Genomic DNA, 24,455 nt, shown 5'->3' with positions numbered 1-24,455 from the left:
GGCATCTTATTGAAAAATAGTACTAGGTATATACATTTTTAAATTGAAAATAATTCAATTCAGGTGTGAAAACAGACAAGAAAGGCACAGCAGTGTTTGTTGGTTTTTTTTTTTTTTTTTGAAGCACAAATTAGTTATTCTTCCAAACCTCTGTTGAAACATTCAGAAAAATATTGTACATAAATTAATATTCTTTCATACACAAGTTTCCCATTTTTAAATTACAGAAATAAGCACAAAAACCTACAATACTAATTTCCCTTAATTGAAATATGTTCTTTGGGAAAAGAACATTATGATCTGCAAACCAAATACTATGAGAAAAATCACATTCCACCCCTGCAAAATGTGAAACATCTTTTCTCCTGAGCATTTTGGAAGAGTGTCTGTCTGTCAGTAAAGCAGTCTTTGGAAAACAGTTGGAAACAGAAAAAAAAAAGTGAACTAGACAACATGTGCATGCTGCAACCACTCAACTTTGTTTTAGCTAAGTGTCCATTTTTACATTGCTTTCAGTTCATTTCTTTTTAATCATTGAAAACAGTTGTGTTTATCAAGTTTGGCAAGAAATAAGTCAGATTAAAAGCTTCAGTGACTCATGATTGTTCCTAGTACCAATCAGATTTGAAAAATTGTATGCCTATTGCAATCTCTTTAATGAATGACATTTGTCAGTTTATCAAAAATGCTTTGATTAGTATGTCAAACTCTGCTGAATAACATCATTATTAAGGCTGTATATGATATGTTCTCAAAGTCTTTATGCAAATTGTTTTCCTATTCTAAATTACATTTCTGAAGAAGTGCCGTGATTTTCTTAGTTGAGTCTTACTAAAGTATAGCTTAGGAATGGTTAGCAGCTAGTGAACACTAAAATTTTCATCTAATGGGAGTGATAATCCTCATTACAAAAATAGAAAAGTTTTCTCAGTGCTTCCTTTGATTTTCTAAGATTTCCCAGAAGCTCTTCAAAATATTTAAAACCATCGCATCTGTATTTCTCTCATTTTGGATTGTTTAGGGTGCCTACGACTTATTACTTTTGTCAGAGCTCAGTGCTAATAGTTATTATCATTGTCAAAAATACTCCCTTTTTTCTGCTTTCTCCCAAACAGCCCTGTGAAGAACAAGCTTATTATTTCTTATCTTTAAAAGACTGGTTGAAAGCATATGTATATATAATGCATCATACTCCAGTTTAAAGCAGTATTTTCTTAGTGAGATTTTTTTAAGCATTCCTTGGGCACCCTAATTTTTGTTGTGTAAATTATTAATTTTTGTTTATGTAAATGCTAAAATAGAATGTGCATTTCCTAAATTATTTTTTTTCCAAAATAAAGCCTTCCTATTTAAAAAAAAAAAAGTTAAAAACAGAGCCTTGGAAAACTGTACATTTCATCATGTACTGTCTGGCCCACCAGAAACCTTAGTTTTATAAGTTTAAACTTTGATCCCTCTAAATAACTCACTCCTGTTTTCATAGGACTATAGCAAATCCAAGTTTTCCAAATATGTGTTCCTCATCATTGTCTTCAGTGCTTTCCCAAGTATTTCAAAGTATCAAAGCACATACTTCATATTTCATTATCACTCAGCAGCATGAGAATAACTTTAGGATAGCATACATAGCTGAAACTCAAAACATTCATTTCTGTCCTTAATTTCAACATTTAACTGCCATCTGTTCTTCTTCCTTTTTTCTTTCATTTCCCTGTTTCTGTTTTTCCTCATGCTCTGACATTAAAGTGGTTGCACTGAAAAGACTGCCCTTTTTGAGGAACAGACCGAAGGATAAAGACAAAATGAAGGCCTGCTACCGTCGTTCCATGTGTAAGACTTTATGACAGTTCAGCTTCTTTCAAATGACTACACTGACTTCCATTACTAATTTTTCACTAACCTTTCTCTGGACTGTACCAATTGTCATAGTTTGCAAAGTGCAGTCTTCCTTTAATACAAGGAGCTGGAAGAATTATTTCAAAACTAGCACTATATGTATGTCCATTTATATATATACATATATATATGCATATGTGTAATCACATATGCAGTTTACTGGTAAATTTCCAGTGTTTCTAAAAGCTGATAAATACTATGATTTTATTTGCCATAGTTTTTTTTCCCAAAGAAATTTACTTAAGGAAATTTACTTAAAGAAAATATAACAAAACCTTTACCTTTAGTATTAGGAATTTATTTCCTTAATTAATCAAATTAAAGCAATAAATAAAATGGCCTATAACCCTTGAAAATGTTTGTCATTCTTTATATAGCAATATCCTGGGTTTTCTTTTATGAAGTAGAATGGGTAATTACATAATTGCATTAAATATCTATCACTTTGGATATCTCTTTCAGGTTTTTAATGAATGGTATACTTACTTGATTCATAAAATGAATAATTTCTTCAGTAACCTGCTTTGACCAAGGACTTTTTCATTTTCAATAATGATGCTGTATAAGAACTGCTCTCCATCTTACTTTTATTCATTCCATTTTTGTTCACCAGCAAACTACATTATGCAGTCTTCTAAGTCTATTGCACATCATTGCGCAAAAGCATGGCAATTATACATAGTAAAATTTCTTTGTCTTTTAAAGGGGGTGGAGGTGGGATAAAAGTGATTACTGAAATATGTTATGAACCTTTGGCCTACTTATTTCATTCAACTGAATGAATGCATGTTATAATTCAGAAGGCCTTGTAGTTTCAATTTTTATGCCCATTTGCATTAATTCATAAACAAAACCCAGATCATTTGTAATACGAAATAGAAATAAGAGCAAATACATTAACCATGCTGATTCATTTGCTTTCATTTGCATCCCAGCCATGAATGACCTGGTGCAGTCCATGGTCCTTGCAGGACAGTGGACAGGTAGTTCTGAGAATTTGGAGGTTCCTGATGATATTTCAACGGGTAAAAGGAGGAAAGAATTGGGAGCTATGGCCTTCTCTACTACAGCCATCAACTTTTCAGCTGTCAACTCTGCTGCAGGCTTCAGATCCAAGCAGTTGGTTAATAACAAAGGTATAGGCCGTCTGCTGTTTGCACTGTGGTGTCATTGTTGGCAACAGGAGTTTTATTTTCACTTTGCCTGTATACTTTATCTTTAAGCAATAATCTGAATTATAAACACAAAATCTCATTCTCATCAGGATTTGATTTGGAAGAATTTTTTAAATTTTGAAATACTATACAAATAGTTAAAATCTTTCCTAGTAAAATGACCAAACAAGAAACGAGGAGAAGAAACCAGGTAAAAAATGGAAAAAAAATAAGAGGAAGTGAGGGAATGACCTAAGTAAAATACACATGCACACACGTACAGCAAAAGCTAAAAGCATTACACCTTCAAACAGAGAACTGGACCATCCCAAACTATGACTTTTTTGTAGGGTCCTGGGGGACTTTGTTTCATTGCATCTGGTGTTTTTCCTAAGCAAGTCAACTTTCATCAGAGCTATTCTTTCTTGTTCCCATGTCCCGTTGCTGGTTGAGTTTAGGAAGCATATTAAACCAAGAAATAGTATACATGATTGAGCAAGAATTTCCATATATAAATAAGATTTTATAATAGAATTTTTGTTAAAAGTATTTTATATCCATTTTGCTATTTTATGTAGATACCACATCCTTTGAAGACATAAGTCCACAAGGTATTAGTGATGATTCTAGTACGGGATCAAAAGTTCATGGTAAGAGATAAACTTAAGAGTACATATTAAGTGCAGAGTGGAAATGCTAACACTCTTACACTAAATAGGTGAATGTGCATTGCCAACTAGCATGTTTTCTTCTATCCTTCATCTCATAGTTACTTCTACCATTTCTTCAAACCTAATACTCACTGGTACCCCTATGTTCTCCGTTTTAACTAAAATCATTATAAAGTATGCCTGTACAATCATAAAAGGTTAATTTTGTTATCAGTTTTATGAGATTGAAATTATGAGTTAAATTTTATCATTGGTTTAAAAATATTTACTTTATGGGTCCAGCATTGTAGGTTAAGCGTCCACTTGTAGTGCTGGTATCCCAAATGGATGCCAGTTTATATCCTGGCTGCTCCACTTACCATCCAACTTCCTGCTAATGGGCCTGGGAAGGCAGGAAAAAATGGCCCACATACTTTTCCCACTGCCACCTACTTGGGAGACCTGGAATAAGCTTCAGGTTCCTGGTTTTGTCTTGGCCCAGCCTCAGTCATTGTAGCCATCTGGAGAATAGATTATCGGTAGGGAGATCCCTTTTTCTGTCTCTCCCTCTCTAACTCTGCCTTCCAAGTGATAAATATCTTTTTTTTTTAATTCTGAAGAATGAACTTTAAGCAATAAAATTTTCTGCAATATCTTCCTAACAATTTTTAACTTTCTATCTGGAAAATCATATAGCATCAAACTCAATTATTAATAATCTGTAGATAACATGTTAAATGCATTTCATTTATAAGAAGAACTTTAAGAAATAACAGAAGATAGTGTTAATTGTACAGTTGTTTCCCTTGAGCAGGTAGCTGTTCATGTTCTCCCTCCTCGTGGTACCTCTGCAATGTGCAGGGTTCCTTATCCAGTCTGTTGTGAGTGACCTGATAATCAGCACTTTCTATAGACTTGGAGAATGAATCATTCTATTCAACTGAGCAGTTCTGGTCCTGGTATCTAGCTAGAAATCATTTTCAAATTCATTGTGCACTCCATCTGTTCTCTTGTTCTTTGACTCTCAACTGTTGTTTCTGACTTGTCGTGTCTCTTACTGAACTAACTAGAAATGCCTTTGCTTTCCTAACTCCCTCTGGGCATGCTCAGCCTGTGAAAGTGTGCATGATTGCTTCCTCAAAGCATTCTACCATCAGAATGTAAAATTCAGTGTCATCAGCTGGAATTTTATCACACTGTCTCCTGATTTTTTCATTTAGCTTCAAGACCAGCCAGCCTTGATAGTGGCAGAACATCCACTAGCAATAGCAATAATAACGCTTCACTACATGAAGTCAAAGGTATGCTGTAGGTCAATTTATTAATGTTCATCCATTTTCACTGCGTAAAATTGAGAGATGGATGAAGTTTTTGGGGTAAGGTATGAAATCCACATCAATCTGTGCTCGAAACAGGATTTTGAACACTTATAGCTCTTACATTGTAATACAAATGTATTTCAATGTATATAAATGTAAAAACAGGAGCAGTTGTTTTGGTGTCATTTTTCATAATCACAGATACAGCAGTGTTAATATTTCAAAATTATGTGTAGGTCCTTATTTTACTTTTTGTCTTTAACATGAAAATACTTGTCATTGATTTTCTCTTGTGTGTTCATTGGTATGACATTGCTTACAATTTAGAAATACTTAATTTATCCAAAAAGTAAGAGGAAGCATATTTATTTAAGAAGCAATTGCATATGTGTATGTGTGTTGAACAAGAGCTTCATGGATGCATATAGCTCCACACAAATGATTTCAAAATTTATTTTCCTGAATTTTTAAGAAAGCATTCCAAGGTGAGGTTTTTATATAACTATGTGGAAACTTTAATGCCTACTCAGATTCTAGAATTGTTTAGACAAACTGTTAAAGTTATTCTTGGTAATCAAACTGAATAGCAGGAAAAGGAATAGAAGGACATCAGGTAACAATTATCGAAACACATTATAAGAACAAGTGCTGCTATTTTGTGCTACAGACTGTTTTTAATTATAAAATTATTTTGTCTCATTTGTAACTATCATTAATTCTTTGACTGTTGCAGTGATCTGAAATAACTGATTTTGAGAAAGGTTCATCTTTTCATTCTTATAATCACAATTTTTATATCCAGCAGAAAAATTTTTAAAGAAAGAATAATGGGAACTGTTACAGTTAGATAGGAAAACGTAGTTCGGATGTTCTGTTGCCCAGCAGAGTGACTGTAGAGAATATACTATACTTTTATAAGGGGAGTTAGAAGAAAGGATTTTGAGGATTTTCACCATAAGTTATAATGTGGAATAATGTAACAGAGGGCATATTCTTTCATGACCCATTTGTTGTGATTAGGAAATCATGACAATTACTTATTCTGTATTGTTATACTGTATAATTTGCTATTTGTCAAACTGAATAGTGGGAAAAGGAATAGAAGGACATCAGGTAACAGTTATCGAAACACATTAGAAGAACAAGTGCTGCTATTTTGTGCTACAGACTGTTTTATGAACTGTATAGAGAACTGGAGGAGAAGGACTGGTCAACTCCAAATTGAAAAGACAGGCTTATTATCTTGGTTTGGTAACTGTGTCAGATTATTTCATTGTATTCCATGTACAAGTATTACATAGGATTTTGTACAGTTTATTTATTTATTTATTTATTTCTTTATTTGAAAGTCATAGAGCAAGTGAATGAGAGAATCTTCCATCTGCTGGTTCAGGTCCCAGGTGGCCTTAATGGCCAGGGCTAGCCTAGGCGAAAGCCTGGAGCCAGTAGCTTCATCCAGGTCTCCCATGTAGGCGTCATGGCTCAAGCATCTGGGCCATCTCCTGCTGCTCTCCTAGACCAGGAGCAAAGAGCTAGATTGGAAGTAGAGCAACCAGGACATGAACTAGCACCCACATTGGGTTGCTGGCAGCACAGGACACAACTTTCCCCACTGTGCCACAACAGTGGTCCCAGTAACAAATTTTTAATTAAAAACTAACAAAATAGCCCAAGCTCTTAGAATGGCCTAGATCATGGGGAATTTTATTCCAGAACCAGCTACTTTCCATTTTATATAATTGCCCAACCTCAGTTGGTAACTTCTGTTCCCAACATTGAAAGCAGAAATAAGCAAATGATTCAAGCATTAAGGTAAAATACCACATATTTGATTATTTACATTTTTAAAAATTTTAAATGATTCCTTAAGGATGAACATAGATATCTTCAAATAAGTTATTTGAACTTAATAAAGAGACAAATAATTGGAATTTTTGCTTTTATGACAGTCTTCAGTCTTAAAGTTCTGAAATAATGTAATGATAATATAAGCACACTCTAATTTGTGAGATAATTTACAGTTATTAGAATCTGAATGCTAAAATTGTATGAGTCATTTATTAACTCATCACATGCATTGAGTACTTGGTTTATATGAGTTTCTGAATGTGGTAAGGCAGTTTTGCCCTTGTGGAACTTAGAATATTTGTCATTTTGACAAATTAAGGAAGCTAGCTACAGCAGATAATTGTAATACACTCTACCAAGCATTTGTAAATAAAGCTCGAAAATGGAGATGGAGTATGCTATGCATAGATGGATAACCCAGTCAACAAATGTTACTACTTCTGTGGTGGTAATTTCATATCTGTTATTGAAGTCTGAATACACCATTTACTCCAAAAGCAGGTGCTGTTAATAACCAAAGCAGGCCACAAAGCCACAGCAGTGGAGAGTTTAGCCTGCTTCATGATCACGAGACTTGGTCCAGCAGTGGTAGCAGTCCAATCCAGTACTTGAAAAGACAAACCAGATCAAGTCCAGTGCTCCAACTCAAAATGCCTGAAACAGCAGAAGGACGAGCGTATCACAAGATCAAGGCTGGTTCCCCTGGAAGTGAAGTGGTTACTCTACAACAGTTTTTGGAAGAAAGCAACAAGCTTACCTCAGTACAGGTTAGTTTTATCTGTAGTGACTTTGATTTAGCTGAACATAATTACATTTCCATTTTTTTTAAGAATTTGATTAATTAAACAGCAAAGGGAAAAAGAAAGAGTTCTTTTTTATCTGCTGCTTCATTCCCCAAAGGGCTGCATATTCTGAGTCCATGCCAGCCTAAAACCTAAAGCCCAGAACTTCAGCCTGGTCTTCCATATAAGTGGCAGGGGCCCATGTAGTTGGGCCCACTTCTGCTTTCCCAAATGCATCGGCAGGGAACTGAATTGGAAGTAGGGCGGCCAGAACTGAAACCAGCCCAGTACGGGATGCTTGCATTACAAGAAGCAGCTTAATCTACTGCACCATAGTGGTGGCCCCAGCTAAATTTCTATGACTGAACTTATGTTTTCCAATTAAGGACCGTCAGGAGATAATAGCAAATTTATGTTATATAACGTAATATATTGGGAAAGTAAACACAAGGCTTTATTCGCTCATGTGCTTTGATTTTTTTTTTTAAACAGATAAAGTCCTCAAGTCAAGAGAATCTTTTAGATGAAGTAATGAAAAGTTTGTCTGTCTCTTCTGACTTTTTGGGAAAAGACAAGCCAGTTAGCTGTGGCTTGGCCAGGTCAGTAAGTGGAAAAGCCCCGGGAGACTTCTTTGACAGACGGACAACTAAACCCGAGTTTTTGAGACCTGGTGCTCGAAAGACTGAAGATACCTGCTTCATTAGTTCTGCAGGAAAGCCTACACAAGGCACTCAAGGGAAAAAAAAATTAGTAAAAGAAACTTCTATGTCACGACAATCAAAAGATAGTAATCCTTATGCCACTTTACCTCGCGCAAGCAGTGTGATCTCTACTGCTGAAGGAACTACACGAAGGACAAGCATCCATGATTTTTTGACCAAGGACAGTAGACTGCCTGTGTCAGTTGATGCTCCATCATCTACTGCTGATAGCAACAGCACTGCAGCACATAGTGAGTACCGTTTGCGCCAGTGGTCCTCTCACGCGCTTTGTGGTCCGACAAATATAGGTTCTCATATACAAAGTGATTTAGCTATAGAAAAGCCTGAGTCTCCACATGCTCAGGCTAGAAACTCAAGAACAAGCCAAACTTTTACCACCATTAATATGCCTAGTGATGTATTTGGAATATCAGCTAAAGATAGTTTAGCATCGTTTACTGTGTTTCATTCATCTCAACCATTTTTATCACTAAACACAGAATTAGTAAGTAACATAAGCGGGTTGCCTCCCAGGCCAGTCAGCAGAGTAACTGATCAGGATAAAAGTGCATGGAAAGAGGATGCACAGTCCTGTGATAATAAGATCCCTCGCAGCAGTAACCCAGAGTCTTGTGTAGATGATAATAACCTTACCAGTCCTGCATGCCTCTATCCTGATGACGCAGAAGCTGCATTGTTGGTTTCTGAGGATAATCAAACTGTGTGGTATGAATATGGTTGTATATGATCAAAACTGCACAATTTATTGATGTCATTGATATGCAATGTGCTTTTATAATCTGATTTGAGGAGCTGTTGGAAAATACTTCTTGGCTAGATTTACACTCTTATTTTGAAATGGTTGCATAGTGTTCAGCTGTATGCAGTGGCATGTATTTACAAATATGAAAGTGTAACTAAATGAAAGCCTGCATGAAATATTAATTGCATTGTATATTTTCTGCATGTCATTAGCAATCGTAACCATATATGCTCTTTTTTTCGTTTTTGTTGCCTGAATAGGTCTGTTGTTTTGCTATGCAGAAGCATGTTAAAATAGTTGCATGCTGCATTACCAAGCCATATTATCTTTTCTGCTCCCAAGAAAGAATGTTTTTTAATCCTTTCCTCTCTCATCCTCCCTCACTCTTGTTCATCCCACTATTTTATTTCCAGAAATGTGCACTTCATATTGCATTTCTGTGCATTACTATGGAAAGTATGTGAGAAGATGCCATCTCTTTGCTGTTTAATTATGCTATCTATCATGTTTTACTTTCAAAGAAATCATTAATTCAAAATAACACCTCATGTAGCATATATTAATAAAGCCCATATTTATAAAATGTGCTCAGATTGAAGCCATTGTTAACACTTACAACTTTAACTTTATTCCTAGAAGACACCGTCAAACATAAATGTGATTTAAATAGACTAGGAAATTATTGCTAATTCTGTTCCTTCTTTGTGCTTTCCTTCATCTAATACAAAATCTCAAATGCCATCTTCAAGATGACTTATTTACTTGCAGCTAGCATAACAGTTTTCTAGTCTTTTTTCTATAGTGTCAAAGAGCAATAAAATCATATTCAATATGTTGGAAAGTTGTATTTTTACGTCTGTTCAAAAAGGGTAGCAAGTTTGGAAATTTACAAAGTGGTAGAAATTGTTTATATAATTTTAAATTAAATTATTATTAAATTACATATGTCTGTCCTTAGAAGTTTTACATTGTGCTAAAATTTAAAATTCACATTTAATGACCACTTAAGCAAATAAGTATTTGGGTATAACAAATTTTAGCACTGAAAATAAAAACTGTTTAACTCATAAAAATTAGAGGAAATAGTTTATAACTCTGGACTCCAGTGACATAAACTTTAAACTTAGATTTCTGGTATGTATAGCATTTCTAAAGTAAATGCACTGAACTTGAAACCCTATCTTCAAGATTAGTGGGGGGGGGGGGGTGGAATCTCAATAACAATTCACTTCTGAATGAGTGTATCTTAGTTCCCTTTCTAGGATGTTTTAGACTTTGATGCACTCTCATTATTACCAATGATAAAACCTAGTCTGGTATCTGGAAGGAATATTTTGAAATGCAACTTTCTAAATGAGAAGGAAATTAGCTTATACTTGTTACATTAAATTTTTATTCTTATTATTGGACCAAATAATTCTTAATCATATTTTTATGCTTTTAAATTAAGCTGGCCTGTGCTCACTTGGGCAGCACATATACTAAAATTGGAACGATAGAGATTAACATGACCCTTGCGCAAGGATGACATGCAAATTTGTGAAGCATTTCATATTAAAAAAAATTAAGCTGTCCTCTTGCACTTATACAAGATATGGGGTACTGTCATGTTCAAGGCGAGGACCTAAGGCACTAGGCCACTGTGCCAGACCCTCCTGAAAATTCTTAAAAACCAGCATACCAGTCTCTAAATGAAACAGTTATCTTAAAAATTATTTTAAAGGGCCCACCATGATAGCACAGCAGCTAAAGTCCTCGCCTTGAATGCGCCTGGATCCCATATGGGTGCCAGTTCTAATCCCTGTGGCCCTGCTTCCTCCAGCTCCTTGCTTGTGGCCTGGGAAAGCAGTCCAGGACAGCCCAAAGCCTTGGGACACTGCACCTGCATGGGAGACCCGGGAGAGGCGCCAGGCTTCTGGTTGGCTCAGCTCCAGCCGTTGCAGCTGCTTGGGGAGTGAATCATCAGACAGAAGATCTTCCTCTCTGTCTCTCCTCCTTTCAGTATATCTGCCTTTCCAATAAAAATAAATCTTTTTAAAAAATTGTTTTTAAAGCTGAAAATGAGGCAACTTTGACACAAGTGAGCAGCCATACTTCCTTCCTCCAAAAAAAACATCACAATGAATGGTCCAGTTTCCCAAAGGATTACTTGGAAAATTAAAGATTCAGTACCCTAATTCTCTAAGCAATGAAGCAGAAATAGCTTTACATATTCCTGGCCTAAGATTCTGGAAACTATGCCCATAGCATTTTTGTGATATTGTAAATGTATTTGTTAGGCACTGGGTTCCTCTAACCAAAGTGAGTTTTAGCTATAACCAATGCTAATTTGTCATATATCTTGACGATATACCTCAACCCTAGGTTTCTGAGCTAAAACTACAGACATTTCATCCTAAATGTTTCTGCTGCTGTATGCAATATGCAAGATCACTTTTTACTTTAAAACTATATGGTACACACTTAGTAAAGTATGTAAACATAACTGATACTGAAAGGGAAAATTTATCAGTAAAGGTTTTCTTAAACAGTTTAAGCTTTCTGAAAATTCTTCATTTATATCTTTGAAAATGACTATGAAAATCAGTCTTTTAAGTAATGAGATGCTTGGCACATTCATAAGCTTCCCAATTAGTTTTCTTCACCTTGCCCTACTCAGAACTCTGTAGTTTCTTATCTTCATGACTTGTGTTGTTGACCTTTGATTAAATAACGTGAAATGCTTTTCTCCTGCAGATGTGGACAAAGTACAAGAAAGCAGAAATTCAAAAAGCAGGTCTAGGGAGCAACAAAGCTCCTAATTCTATTACCCACTACATGACATGTGGGCCAAGTGGTGAGTTTACTACTTAAAATACAAATGAGATCAGTCTCATTTATATAAACTAACCAAATAAAGTATGAGAACAAGTGCATCTTGCATTAACAGATGTGAATATCGCTTGCTTCACTGGTTGAATTTCTTACTAGTGAAAACATGGTTACATGGTTGCCACAGGTTTTTTCCTGTTAGTACAGGAGGAAAAAACATTTTAAATATCTTTCTCCCCTCCCCCCCAGTTTAAAAATTTTTTTACTGATGATTAATATTTTAGGAATTACTTTTTTCGTGTGGTGTATTACTCCCCACAATTATCTTGAGAACTGTTGAGAATGAACTAAGAGTCACTCAAAGAAAAATTCTGATTTTCTGTCACTCTCTCATTCCTGTAGAAATACTTGATGCATGCTGTTCTTATAGTGGCTGTTCTGTATATCTATCCTCAGTCTTACATTTTCTTCTTTCTGCCTTCCAACTAAATACAGAGAGAAAAGTGTCCTTCAGTTTCTCAGTGTGAAGCCTTTAATTCTGAAGTAACAAGACACCTAGCAACTATAGAATCATTTTTTTAAAAAATCTTTGAGACTTAATTCTTCGTGAATAGATCAGGCAAGAAATACAAACCTTCATTCCTTCCTTGAATCAAGGAGCACTACTGGATTCAGCTGCCAGAATTCTTAGAAGGTTTTAGGACTGTATTATACATTGTTCTATTAAGATCTACTGAATAAAGGACATTCTCTCGCTGAGGACCATGTGTTTTAAGTGTTTCAAGAAGTACTCCAAGAACAATCTGCTTCTTTCATCATTTGTTTATCAATTATCCATGTTTGCTTAATGCTTCCGCTAAAGATTAGCCAAAATTTAGCCATTTATATTTAGTTGTGTAAATCTAAATTAAATGCTGTAGTATTTTGTGGAATGTACTATATATCAAGACACAGAGAAAATTGTTTGGCATGTCAGAGCCTTATTTGGTTAACAGACTGCATGTGTTGCTAGTTTCTTTTTAAGCCAGTTATTTTAATGCACAGATTATAAGGTAAACCTGGAAAATCAATGAGATAGGAGTTATACAAACTTACAGATATTCTCTTCATATTCCCCATCAAACAACACTAAGCATTCATACATGAGCCTAAGGTAAAGTGTTTTCTGAAACTTTTTTTAGTCAGATTCTTTTCCAGCAAATAACATCCCAAGATAAAGCTGTTATGTTTTAACCCATTTATGTATTTGATTTTTTTACTTGAGAGCTGACTGTTGCTTAAGAAGTTTTCTTATGGCAAAAATAATGTAAATAATTTACTATAATCTGAATTTTGCCAGGAACTCATTTAGTATTAAGTTTATCATAAAAATTTGTTTTTGTCTTATAATATTAAAGTTGATAACTGTTATTGGTACTTTTGAAATATTTGTATGCATTTGTTACCTTAAACATTTGGAAGAAGCACAAAAAAGTAGAAACATCAATTTTTTAGTATTTTCAATTTTATATCACAGTTTTATTTTCTTATGAAAGGCAAAAAATGTACTGATACTTATTAATGCAGTTTCATTATTTAACATGAATAATCTTTAAGGCCTAAAATAAGGAAATACTAACTTTTCTAAATTTTAACATTGCACTTCTTAGGCTCTCATTACCAGCTCCAGAGAAGTTTTTGGATTAATTCCATTTTTTCGTTATATGTTATTTATAAGTGGTGAGTTTCATCACTCACCTGGTAGCCATGAGAAAAAGTCAGGCTTGCTGTGTGTGTGTGCATATGTGTGTGTCTGTCCGTCTCTCTCCCTCTCTCTAGGCCAGTAGCAGTATTATTGTGTTCATGCTGACCTTTGGAAAGGCCATCATTAAAAAAATAGAGACAGCATGATCAGTTGGCCAGAAGTTGAAATGGAAGTTAGAGAACTTGAATTTAACTCAGTGCCATTAATAACAAGTTTTGCCACCAAGTAATGCTGTAAAGTTAAATCACCTTGAAACTGTTAGATGAAAGGTGCTATATAAATGTAAGTACAAAGGCTTCTTGCTAAAATACAAATATTTGATAACAGAAATATTAAAAATCTGTTCTCTAAACTTTGAAATATCTCTTTTACATCATGGCTCCCTGATTCGCAAGTATCAAATTGGCAGTGAGTATCAATGGCAATCTAGAGAAACTTGCATGTAAAAACTGTAAATTCATTTTTAGGTAGGTAAATTGAAAATAAATGTAGAAATTATGTTTTAACTAAGTACAGTTATGTGGTAAGTTAGATTTATATTAACTAGCATCTAATTTGCACAACTAGGACATGTCCCAGGCTAATTCCTGAAAGTTGAAATGTAATGAGGTGGCCCAGTGAGGGTGAATGCTTTCTGTCACAGCTTGAGCTATCTGTCCAGGACACGATAGAGAACCTGTTAAGTAGCATGTTACGGCTTCAGTTAGAAAATGATTAAGGATAGCCTGTGAAGTATTAACTCCACGTAGAATTATTTGAATCCAAGAAGAGACAAGTTGGGACTGCAAGAGTACCAGTTCTCTCGATCCTCTTTTTCATGTCATTTCAAGACAGAATTAGATAACAACCATGTGAATATTTTACTTTCTCTAAGATAATTTCATAAGCAAACTTTGTCAGAGCCACTTTTCCTTTATGTGTTTGTACCAAGCAATTATAGTGAAACCAACTGGAAACATGCCACTTCCCTTACATACTTTTAATATCTGAATTCTAAACACCAAGACCCCAAGGAAATGCAAGAATTAGATATACAAGGTAATTGTTTTAGCCCATGCCTCTGATAGTGCACCTAACAATCTGGCTATTTGGAAATGTATTGGTGTAACTGTTTGAATTGATGATTACCAAAGAGTTCTCAAAACAGGTTCGTATGTAGCACCTTTCATGAAAGGCACAGTAGCAGCCTATTTAAAAATCACTGTGTACATCTTGGAATTACAACCATCCCACAATGAAGTAGCCTGTACTGCATCAAATCTACAATTGCAATGGGGAGTAATAATGTTTGCTCACTTTTGTATTTCAAGTTGCCTTTTATGAAAAATTGGTGAATTGTTGCTTTTCCCTCCAGCTATATTTAGTTCTGAGATGTATTTTTTTTTTAAGTCTTGAATGAATAATACAAAAGGAGCCCCTTTTATAGTATAAACGTTGATATACATATTGAGATATCTGGACAATGAAAATGCCTTAACAGGAATGCTTATGGATAATGTTGCACTTATAATACCCTTTAACAAAACGTAATTTTAAATATTTTTTGTGTTCTACTAAGGGTTCTCTTTTCCCATTGTTTTACTGTTGTACTTACAGCTGTTAGTAAATATCAGATCAGTTATCAAAACTGTAACATTTCCTTTAAGATTAATGCAATTGAGGGTTTTGGCGTTGAATGGCAAAATCTTTCTTACTTAGCAATACCTAATACCAGCCATAGGAATCTTTAACATCTGACAAGAGACAACATTGGTTGGTTGATTTCTTTTTAAAGCATTGTCTTTCCATTTTAGTTTTTACTTTGTTTCTCAAAAAATTATGTTGGGTTAAAATCCATTTATCATACTAATATAAAAAGAAATAAAACAAAGAAGTGATTTTTATATCAAGTGGTTAGTAGTCATTTAAAAATCACAATGTGCTCTTAAGCAAGTGTTATTCCTTCATTCCTTTCCCTTTGCTCTGGAGAATTATTTTCAAATACAACCCATAATAATGTTGTTCAGATTAATTTGTCCTGATCATTTTGAAGTGAGTGTTAAATTTTTGAGGTAGAGAATCTGATACTCCCCAAGGCATTATTCACTCTACTGTTCTGAGTGTTCTACAACGACCCCTAGTGGAGGCCTGAAATCACAGTACTGAACCCAGGGCTCACTGTCTTTTCCTGTACATACATATCTATGTTAAAGTGTAAAATATCAATTAGGCACAGAAGATTAATAGCAGCTAATAAAAATTAACAATTATAAGTTCTGTAATGTGATCTCAAAATATCCTGCTGTACAGTACGCACCCTTCTGGGGACATGGAGATCAGACAGTGCCCACATGATGGGAGGAAGAGGTAAATTGCTGACACAGCATTATGCCACTGTAGTGATTGGAACAGAAGCATTACCATAGGACAGCTCATTTAATAAGCAGGATGGCTGAGTGGTTAACAGGTGCTGCATGCATCAGATCTGCTGAGCACACGGATGATTTACCTTCTAAGAGGGAAGGAATAGGCTGGTATGAGATTGCATCACTATTCAGTACAAACTTTTTCAGTTGCTTATTTCTAGCATTTCTCACTTATTTTCAGAATGAGCTTATTCTGGGTAACTTAAGTGACAGAAGGTAAAAACCACAGATTAGAGAGAAGTAGTAAAATAGACTGTTCACTGAAGACTGAGGAGGTAACTGGTAATGCATCTTTGAGAAAAATCATTCCAGATATCTCTATACCAATAGTTAGAACAGAGATGCCAAGTCCTGATGTCTGTAACTGTAATCCTGTATTTTATTAGCAAAGCCATCTAGAATTGCCTTACGCAACAGAGCAGCTAAAAATGAACATGGAATCTTAGGATAAAGTATTAGCTATAATATTACTCCAAAATGGCAATTATTTTTTTATTATCAACTAGGAAAAGAGGATTCTTCTCTGCTAATACTTCATGTGACTGTACTAAAGTAAAATGAGAATTTTCAACACCACAAAAGGAATCTTCAGCTTCTGCCAGATTTTCAACTAATGAAGATTTTGTTTGAATTGGAGTAAGGTGGGAAAATGTCCTATTTCATTAGTTTCTTATCACCTTTGTGAAGACTCCACATTACTGTTTCAGATGCAATAATTGAAAGGGTCTGAGTGCAGTCAGTCATACCAGAAACAGGATAATAAACTCGTCTAGAGAGAAGAAAGTTGTATGAGTGAGTTCACGTTTCTAACTTCTGAACGAAGACTGTTCATTTCAATGGCATAATAATGTATATCTGCTAGTGAGTTTCAAAATGTAATTTTAATAGTATGATTGTGACATAACATTTTTCATCTCCAGTTTTTCTAGATTTAAACTTTGTAAAGATATATTTTTCACAGCTTATTTTTCACAGGGAATAAAATAAAAACCAACAATGGTTTAACAACAAATGCCCAACAGTGGCAAGTGTTGACCTATGGCCCCATGATTGCTTGTATTATCTTGCTGGGGAGTTTTTACTCCTTAGTCTTCATTTCCCAAAAATAAACATACATTGCTATATTTGTTTTCATTTTTTCAACTGTATAATGTACACTATCATGTATAATTCTATACATACTGTTTTGTAAGTTGTTTTTCTCCCCAAGTATAATAAACATCCTAAATACTTAAGCCAGTTATTCTTAGAAGTATCCTTAATTGTTGAAGGCATTTTTGAGTATTTGTTATAGGAAACAGGGAACAGAACCAGTGACTAACCATAAGTACCTCAATACATCTTTAAAGAAAGCCATTTCAAAGGGAGAATGACAGAGCAACAGAGATCTTCCATCTGCTAGTTCTGTCCAGACGACCCCCACATGTGAGGCTGAGCCAGTCTGAAGGCAGGAGTCCAGACTGCCCCAAGTCTGCCCCAGGTGGTAAGTGCCCAAGTGCTGGACCCATCGGCTGTACCCATAGGGCACTAGCAGGGAGCTGAACTAAAAGCACAACAACCAGCACTCAGATAGGGGGTGTATCAGAGGCAGCTGCTTAACATGCTGTGACACACTAAAAATAAAAGCTTTCAGTAGGAAATGACCTTTTAAAAGTGATTTCATCATTTACCAAACCCAAGAGTACTACTCCTTGCACCTTACTTTTTTTTTCTATAAATTCCAAGTAAAAAAGTTTTCAGAAATAAATTTATTCCAAAGTACCCTAATTTTTTTCAAAGTTTAATATTATGGGATCATGTCCTGTATTCTTCACAAACGTGAGAAAATCTTCAGGGCTTAATCCCATGGTAGCAGCATTGGTCATTGGATGGAAGTATACTTTTTCATGTCCACCTTCCAGAAAAGCAGAATCCAGAACAAATTTCACATCTCCATCATCACAGAAGAGTGCCAGGGGTGTGGCACAACCTTGGCCAACTTTCAGTTTTTCTAGCATTGCCGTTTCATCAGCAAACCGCAGATTTCCACTTCCAACACCCAACTGCTTGGCAAGGTCATTTAAATTAATTTGTCTGTCATGAAGAACTGTCACCAACCAATGGCTTTTTTTCTTTTTATCTTTAAGAAATAAGTTCTTACTATGTGCTCCTTTCAAATGTTGGACATGCGGCATCATTTCTTCAACTGTGAACACCTATAAAAATTACATAAGTTTAAAATATAAACTAACACAAAGTACATACATGTGTTTTTCTTGCTGAGTGAAAAACAGTACTTACTGTCCTGAATTTCACAAGCAGATGTCTGTACCATTATGCAGTATAAGCCATAATTATTTCAGTCACTCATGTATGGCTACTTCAAGCAGTTTTCTTGGGCCAATTTTTACTGTGGTCACCATACCCTCATCTGCCTAAGAACCTTTTGTTTTTAATTTTAGATTTACAGTAATGAAAATTAGCAGCCTTCCACTCCTGTTCCTTTACATCCAGTATTCCATTTCATCCAAACTGGGTAACAATTTCCAAATACATGACTAAGACCCTGGACTGTGCGCAGTTTAAGGAGGGGAGTGTATGTCCATGTGGAACAGAGATCACAAAATTTGGTTCTGTAAAGACAAGGATTATTTTAATAAATTTATTAGAGGGGCCAGCACATTGGTCGAACTGGCTAATCCTCCACCTCCAAGCATTGGTATCCCATATGGCTGCTGATTGGTGTCCCAGCTGCTCCACTTGTGATCCAACTCCCTGCTTGCTTGTGGCCTGGAAAAGCAATGGAAGATGGACCAAGGCCCTGGGAACCTGCACCTGCATGGGGGCTAGTAAGAAGCTCCTGGCTCTGAATGATCAGTTCAGCTTCAACCTTGCAGCCATTTGGGTAGTGAACCAGTGGATGAAGATCCTTCTCTTCCTCCTCTATATAAAACTGCCTTTTCAATTGAAAAAAAAAAAGCTATAAAACAAATTTTATTTGAAAGGCAGAGTTGTGGAGGAAGAGACTGATCCTTGTGCATCATTCCCCAAATGGCTACGATGGCCAGGCCAAAGTCTGAGGCCAGGTATCCCACAAGGGCTGCAGGAGCCCAAGGTCTTGGGTTATCTGTTGCTTCCCATCCCCTGCCACACACACACATTATTAGCAGGGAGCTGGAACCAAAATGGAACAGCCAGGACTCGATTTTTTTAAAGACTTTTACTGTAGTTTATTTGAAAGGCAGACTCTTCCCAAATGCTGGTCCGTGGGCTGAATGCCCACAGCAGCCAGGGCTGGGCCAGGCAGAACCCAGGGGCTCTATTAGGGTTTCACACCTGAGTGAGAGGGACTTAGACTGCGGCCTGCTGCCTCCCAGGTTGCCCATTACAAAGCTGGAATAGAGGGTCGACCTGTACGGAAAGGTGGTGATTTTTACGTCAAGAGATCCAACTGATCAAGGCAGCAAAATACCGGTGGCCACTGCGGGTTTACTGTATGCTCCTTGGTGACTGGATGCAGATGCAAGCAGAAAAAGTAACATCCAACACCCGTGTAAGACGCACAGATTCTCTACTTGTTGCACTAGCTATCAAGATGGAATCACCTCCTGAGGCAAATAAGTCATAATGTCCCATGCTCAGTGGGGAGACCTCTGCTGTCCCTAGGGTCCCAGGAAGTCCTCTGCCAGCACCCTTCCCGCTAGACTCCTTAGGTAAGGAGCTGGGGACCCCTCCTCCCCCGTACGAACACCGTCCGAGCGGCAACCCCCTGTCAGGCGGGGACCTCACCTCGGGATGCTCTACGACCTCGGTGCGGATGTCCAGGGCGCGGAGTCGCTGCTCCAGAGCCGCTCGCAGGTCAGCGCCCGCCATGTTGCTGCCGTCGTGGCGCGCGGCATGGGTAGTGGGCGCGGCTTGCCGCGGCTGCGCAGAGGGGATTCTGAGGCAGAACCCGCGGCTGGTGCGTCCCCGTCCGTTCCAGGCTGCCCGCTGGAGCAAGGCACCTGAACCACTCAACAGCGTATTGGGATGGGTAGCATGCTGGGAAGGAGCAAAGTGCCTGTCATCCCCTAAAGCTTTTCGAGATTCATCATTACATATTACCTTTCCCTGCCGTTTTTGTTATTAATCTTAGCTGTGCCAAACATGACTCACTTTTCCACGGGCATTTTCATTACCTTTTGTGTGTTTTTACCTTTTTCTGGAAACCCTAACTCACCAGTGGAGCAGGACCTTAAATTACACCTTACAGTCGCATTTAATGAATTCAAGGAAAGCTCAAGTCCCAAAGGAAACGGAGGTACACCTAGGGACAACTAGCTGTAGCATAATTTTGGTTAATTTCTGGGCTGCAGAGTGAAAGCAGGAAAATACTGAACAGAAAGTCTGAATCCTGACTCGGAACCTGAAGAAAGGGCTCGAATTCAGAGTGGACTTTGCAATTTGACACATAATAGGCAATTTGGGGCTGTCATTGTAATGCATCAGATTAAACTACCACCGGCTATGCCACCGTGAGCACCAGGTGAAACCCTGGCTGCTCCGCTTCTGATCCAATAGCTTGCTAACACAACTGGGAAAGCAGAGAGGATGACCCAAATACTTGAATCTTTAGGTACCTGGGAAATTGCATTGGAATGGGATTTGTGGCCATTCAAGGAGTGGACCAGCAAATCACAAGCCTAGAACCAGGAACTCCATCCTGGTCTCCCACATGGGTGCAGAACCCAAATACTTGAGCTGTCTTCCATTGCTTTTCCAGATGTTGTAGCCATGCCCAGCCTATTCTGTCCCCAGTTGAGAATTCCTTTGTTAAAGTGCAGTCCCTGCAGGTAAGCACAAGAACCAAGGCAAGATCAGGCCAGGTGGCAGTACCTACCAACACACGTTGGGTCAGGTCTGGGGGTGGGCCAGGCTAGGCCAATTCATAACACCCACTGGCAGATCTGAGAACCAGGATGAGGTGCAGGACAGGCCAGGTCAGGTCAGGCTGCAGCACCAGCCAGTTCACATTAGGATGGCAGCTCCAATCAGTGCAAACTGGAATGGGAGCAGACTTGGCTGGGCCAGGCTACAGCACCCACCAGCAAATGTCAAAGTGAGATGGGCTTGCCAGACTGGGCCACAGCACCCACCAGCACACATAAGATCTGGGGGTGGGGAGGAGGTACAAGTCTGGTAGGGGAGTCCTGAGGATTGGACCACTGCTCCTGCTGCTGAAGGTGAGAGCTGGGACTGGGGCAGACCAAGTTAGGCAGGGCTACAACACTTGGCTTATATGTGAACTGGGTTACAGGGAGAAAAGTGGTGGGGGGTGCTAACCAATTGTATCCAGTGGTGCAGGTATAAGCCAGAGTAAGGGCAGGCAGGTTGGGCTTTGCCGCAGCAGCAGCTGGCAAGTGCTGGAACTGGGGGCAAGTCCTGTTGAGCTAGACTGCAGAATCACCTGGAGAGTGCAAGATCTGGGTGGGGAGTAGGGTCCAGTTGAGAGGCTGTGGGCACATCTCTGATGTGCTGTAACTCCCACTGGTGAGCATGAGAACCAGGACTGGGAGTGGGCCTGACTGGACAGGCAGTGGCACCCGCTGGCATGAGTGTGTGCTGGAGGGTGGAGTCAATTGGATTGAGTTAGACTTCAACACCCAATGATGTGTACAAGATCTCAATGGGATGTGGGGCAGACTGGACCAGTTTGCTGCACATGCTGGCAGGCACAGGCACCAGAGCTGGGAGCCATTCCAGTGGGGGTTATTGGGGTTTGCTCTGACTGGGCTATGGCTCACCTTGGTGTGCATGAGGGCTGAGCATGTGGTGGGCAGGGCTGGGCTGAGCTGCAGCAACCACTGGTTTGCAGAAGAAAGAGAGCAAAACAAACTGATCAACTACCCCAGCGAAACTTGACAGCAAATTTCTGGGTGGAGACTCTGAGTTGGACTATGTCAGCCAATGGACCTTGGAAGGATTTTCTCATCCTTAGAGCAGTAATTATCAACAGCATCTCAGAACTATCAAAACCACTTGAACGGAACCCTCAGAAAATGCTCCGCATTGGGAAGCCTGGAATGACATCAGGTGGCTGTTTCTCCATTATCGGGTACTGAGGCAATTGGGAGGTTGGGCGTGGTTTCTCCCTTCGTATGCCCCCTCCCCCAGGCACAGGAAGGAAGAAGAAAAAGAAAATGTGTAAACAATTATTTCGTCCACTTTCCCCTGATCCTCGACTCTTCCTACCCTGGCCAACTATGTAACATCATCAAAAATAAAATCTTTTTTTTTTTTAAAAAAAGCAAAAAGTATGTAGGTGTTAAGATGTCAATGAGGAGATGAAAGAATAGTGTTACAGGGACACTTTAACAGCCCAACGCCATATGCAAACTGGCAGGCAGTGTGTGTGTGGCAGGAGAGGGACGAGGAGGTCAGAGGAGTGGAAGGGGGTGGAGAGGGGAATCCCTGAAAAAATGGTGACAGGGATGGGCCTGCAGAGAGCAGGCAGTGCTAGAACAAGGCTATCCCAGAGCACTTCCTGGTCCGTGGGATAAAAATCAGTAAATAAATTTTAAGTTTTTGGAAAACTGAAGTTAAGGGATAATTTTATGTAAAAAATTTGAAATTAATTTTCCCCCATAACACCTGCAAGCTGTGAAGTTTTTGAAGAATTCTTGTCTTTCCACACTCGACATTCAAGAATGAAAATTTGACCTGTTGGAGAAGGTGTTTGGTACAGTGGTCGTGTGCCTGAGTGTGAGTGCGGTGCTTCCAGTTGAGCTTCCTGGTAACACCCAGCCTGGGAGGCAGCAGATGGAGCTCAGAGAGGGCTCTTTGCCAGGAAGCTTCGCTTTGGAGCCCTGGATACACAGATGCTGCTCTCAGCCCCAGGCTGTTTATAAACAGCCAATGAGCAGCACTCAGTAGGGCCCAGGACTGCAGAAAAGCATCAGGTGGGCAAGACCTGCGGGGAGCTGGCCTTCAGCTCTTGCCCACAGACTTCTGGACCGCTAATGCCGAGAGTGGAGGGTTAGCTCTGGCATTCGTGGATGACACGTAGGCAGCTCCACAGTAACTCAAGACAACAAATTCTGGGCCTAGTGTGATAGCCTAGTGGCTAAAGTCCCCACCCTTAACATGCAGGCAACCCATATGAGCAATGGTTCTATTCCTGAAAGCTCTGTGTCCCATCCTGTGGACTGGGAAAGCAGTCAAGGATGGCCCAAAGCCTTTTGCACCCGCATGGGAGACCTGGAAGAGGCTCCTGGCTTCTGGCTTCGGATTGGCTCAGCTCCAGCTATTTGGGGAGTGAACCATCAGATGGAAGATCTTCCTCTCTGTACATGACTGTCCAATAAAAAAATAAATAAATCTTAAAAAACAAAAGATTCCTCATCCAAGATACTGTGACACAGTGCATAGTAGTGGGCCCACCTTCGCATGTGACTAAGGATGTCTCTTCAAATCTAACTTTTCAGAAGATTTTTATAAGCTATATATATTTTAAAGACTTATTTTTTTTAATTGCAAAGTCAGATATACAGAGAGGAGGAGAGACAGAGAGGAAGATCTTCCACCTGATGATTCACTCCCCAAAGTGACTGCAATGGCTGGTGCTGCGCCAATCTGAAGCCAGGAGCCAGGAGCTTGTTTCGGGTCTCCCAGGCAGGTGCAGGGTCCCAAGGTTTTGGGCTGTCCTGGACTGCTTTCCCAGGCCACAAGCAGGGAAGTGGATGGGAAGGGGAGCTGCCAGGATTAGAACCTGTGCCCATATGGGATCCTGATGCATTCAAGGCGAGGACTTTAGGTGCTAGACCATGGCGCCAGGCCTAAAAAACTATATTTTTATCAGAATGGCAGAGTTACAGAAAAGAGAAGGGAAGAGGGAGAGACTGTTCATTGGCTGGTTCACTCCCCAAATTGCTGCAGTGGCTGGAGTGGGGCCAGTTCAAAGCCAGAAGCTTCTTCCAGGCTTCCCTTGTGGGTGCAGGGACCTAAAAGATTCAGGTTATCTTCTACTACTTTCCCATGCACTTTATCAGAGAAGTTCATTGCAAATGGAGCAGTCTGGCTTTGAATCCGTGCGTATATGGGATGCCAGTGTTGCAGGCAGTGACTTAACATGCTATGCCACAATGCCAGCCTCTCATTTGTTGAAGTAAATGTTTTAAAATTTGACTTTTAACAGTAGAGGTACATATTTATCATAGCAGTTAAGATACTACCTAAGTCATCCACATGCCTTTTGTACTGCCTGCATTTAATGTTCAGTTCCAGCTCCAAACTCCAGTTATGCGTTAAAGCAGAAACTGGGAGGAAGTAGTTATGGCTAAAGTCCCTGGTTCTTGCTACCCACATGGGAAACTTGGATTGAATTCCCCGCTCTGGCATTGGCCCAGCACCAGCCTGGGGGCATAT

The 24,455-nt window shown here is 38.6% G+C and overlaps 2 protein-coding genes and 1 non-coding gene across 11 annotated transcripts in view; 2 read left to right on the top strand and 1 right to left on the bottom strand.

Annotated features, from left to right (window-relative positions):
• CCDC88A (coiled-coil domain containing 88A) overlaps positions 1 to 14,679 on the top strand; it is a 133,700-nt gene extending 119,021 nt beyond the window's left edge. For 3 of the 9 annotated variants that reach the window (XM_058667805.1, XM_058667803.1, XM_058667804.1), the window contains 6 exons: positions 1,747 to 1,830; positions 2,832 to 3,032; positions 3,629 to 3,700; positions 4,921 to 5,001; positions 7,366 to 7,634; positions 8,142 to 10,275. In XM_058667805.1, coding sequence (XP_058523788.1) covers positions 1,747 to 1,830; positions 2,832 to 3,032; positions 3,629 to 3,700; positions 4,921 to 5,001; positions 7,366 to 7,634; positions 8,142 to 9,098 — 1,664 coding nt within the window. In that variant the 3' untranslated portion in view covers positions 9,099 to 10,275. Of the gene's footprint in view, positions 1 to 1,746; positions 1,831 to 2,831; positions 3,033 to 3,628; positions 3,701 to 4,920; positions 5,002 to 7,365; positions 7,635 to 8,141; positions 10,276 to 11,849; positions 11,950 to 12,419 lie in introns of those variants that run through there. The other 6 variants (XM_058667810.1, XM_058667809.1, XM_058667811.1 and 3 more) reach the window with 5 other exon arrangements.
• LOC118760731 (U6 spliceosomal RNA) lies at positions 10,571 to 10,672 on the top strand. The gene has a single exon (XR_004996957.2). It is a non-coding gene; the product is annotated as a U6 spliceosomal RNA (small nuclear RNA).
• A 2,983-nt stretch (positions 14,680 to 17,662) lies between the features above and the next one.
• Positions 17,663 to 19,992, bottom strand: LOC101530677 (prolyl-tRNA synthetase associated domain-containing protein 1). The gene is made up of 2 exons (XM_004580295.3): positions 19,842 to 19,992; positions 17,663 to 18,268 (listed from the first exon to the last, which is right to left on the bottom strand). The coding sequence occupies exons 1-2, from the start codon at positions 19,923 to 19,925 to the stop codon at positions 17,837 to 17,839; spliced, it is 516 nt and encodes a 171-aa protein (XP_004580352.2). The 5' UTR covers positions 19,926 to 19,992; the 3' UTR covers positions 17,663 to 17,836.
• Positions 19,993 to 24,455: the final 4,463 nt, after the last annotated feature.

The sequence above is a fragment of the Ochotona princeps genome, chromosome 8 (genome assembly GCF_030435755.1).
Source record: "Ochotona princeps isolate mOchPri1 chromosome 8, mOchPri1.hap1, whole genome shotgun sequence".
Taxonomy (NCBI): domain Eukaryota; kingdom Metazoa; phylum Chordata; class Mammalia; order Lagomorpha; family Ochotonidae; genus Ochotona; species Ochotona princeps.
Note: the sequence above shows the minus strand (reverse complement) of the source record. Positions and strands in the feature narration are given on the sequence as shown.

Excerpts from the sequence above, each read along its gene's own strand:
- LOC101530677 (XM_004580295.3), bottom strand. The coding sequence starts at position 19,925 with ATGGCGGGCGCTGACCTGCGAGCGGCTCTGGAGCAGCGACTCCGCGCC. Across the intron at positions 18,269-19,841 it reads AGGTCGTAGAGCATCCCGAG|GTGTTCACAGTTGAAGAAAT; the intron begins GTGAGGTCCCCG and ends TAATTTTTATAG.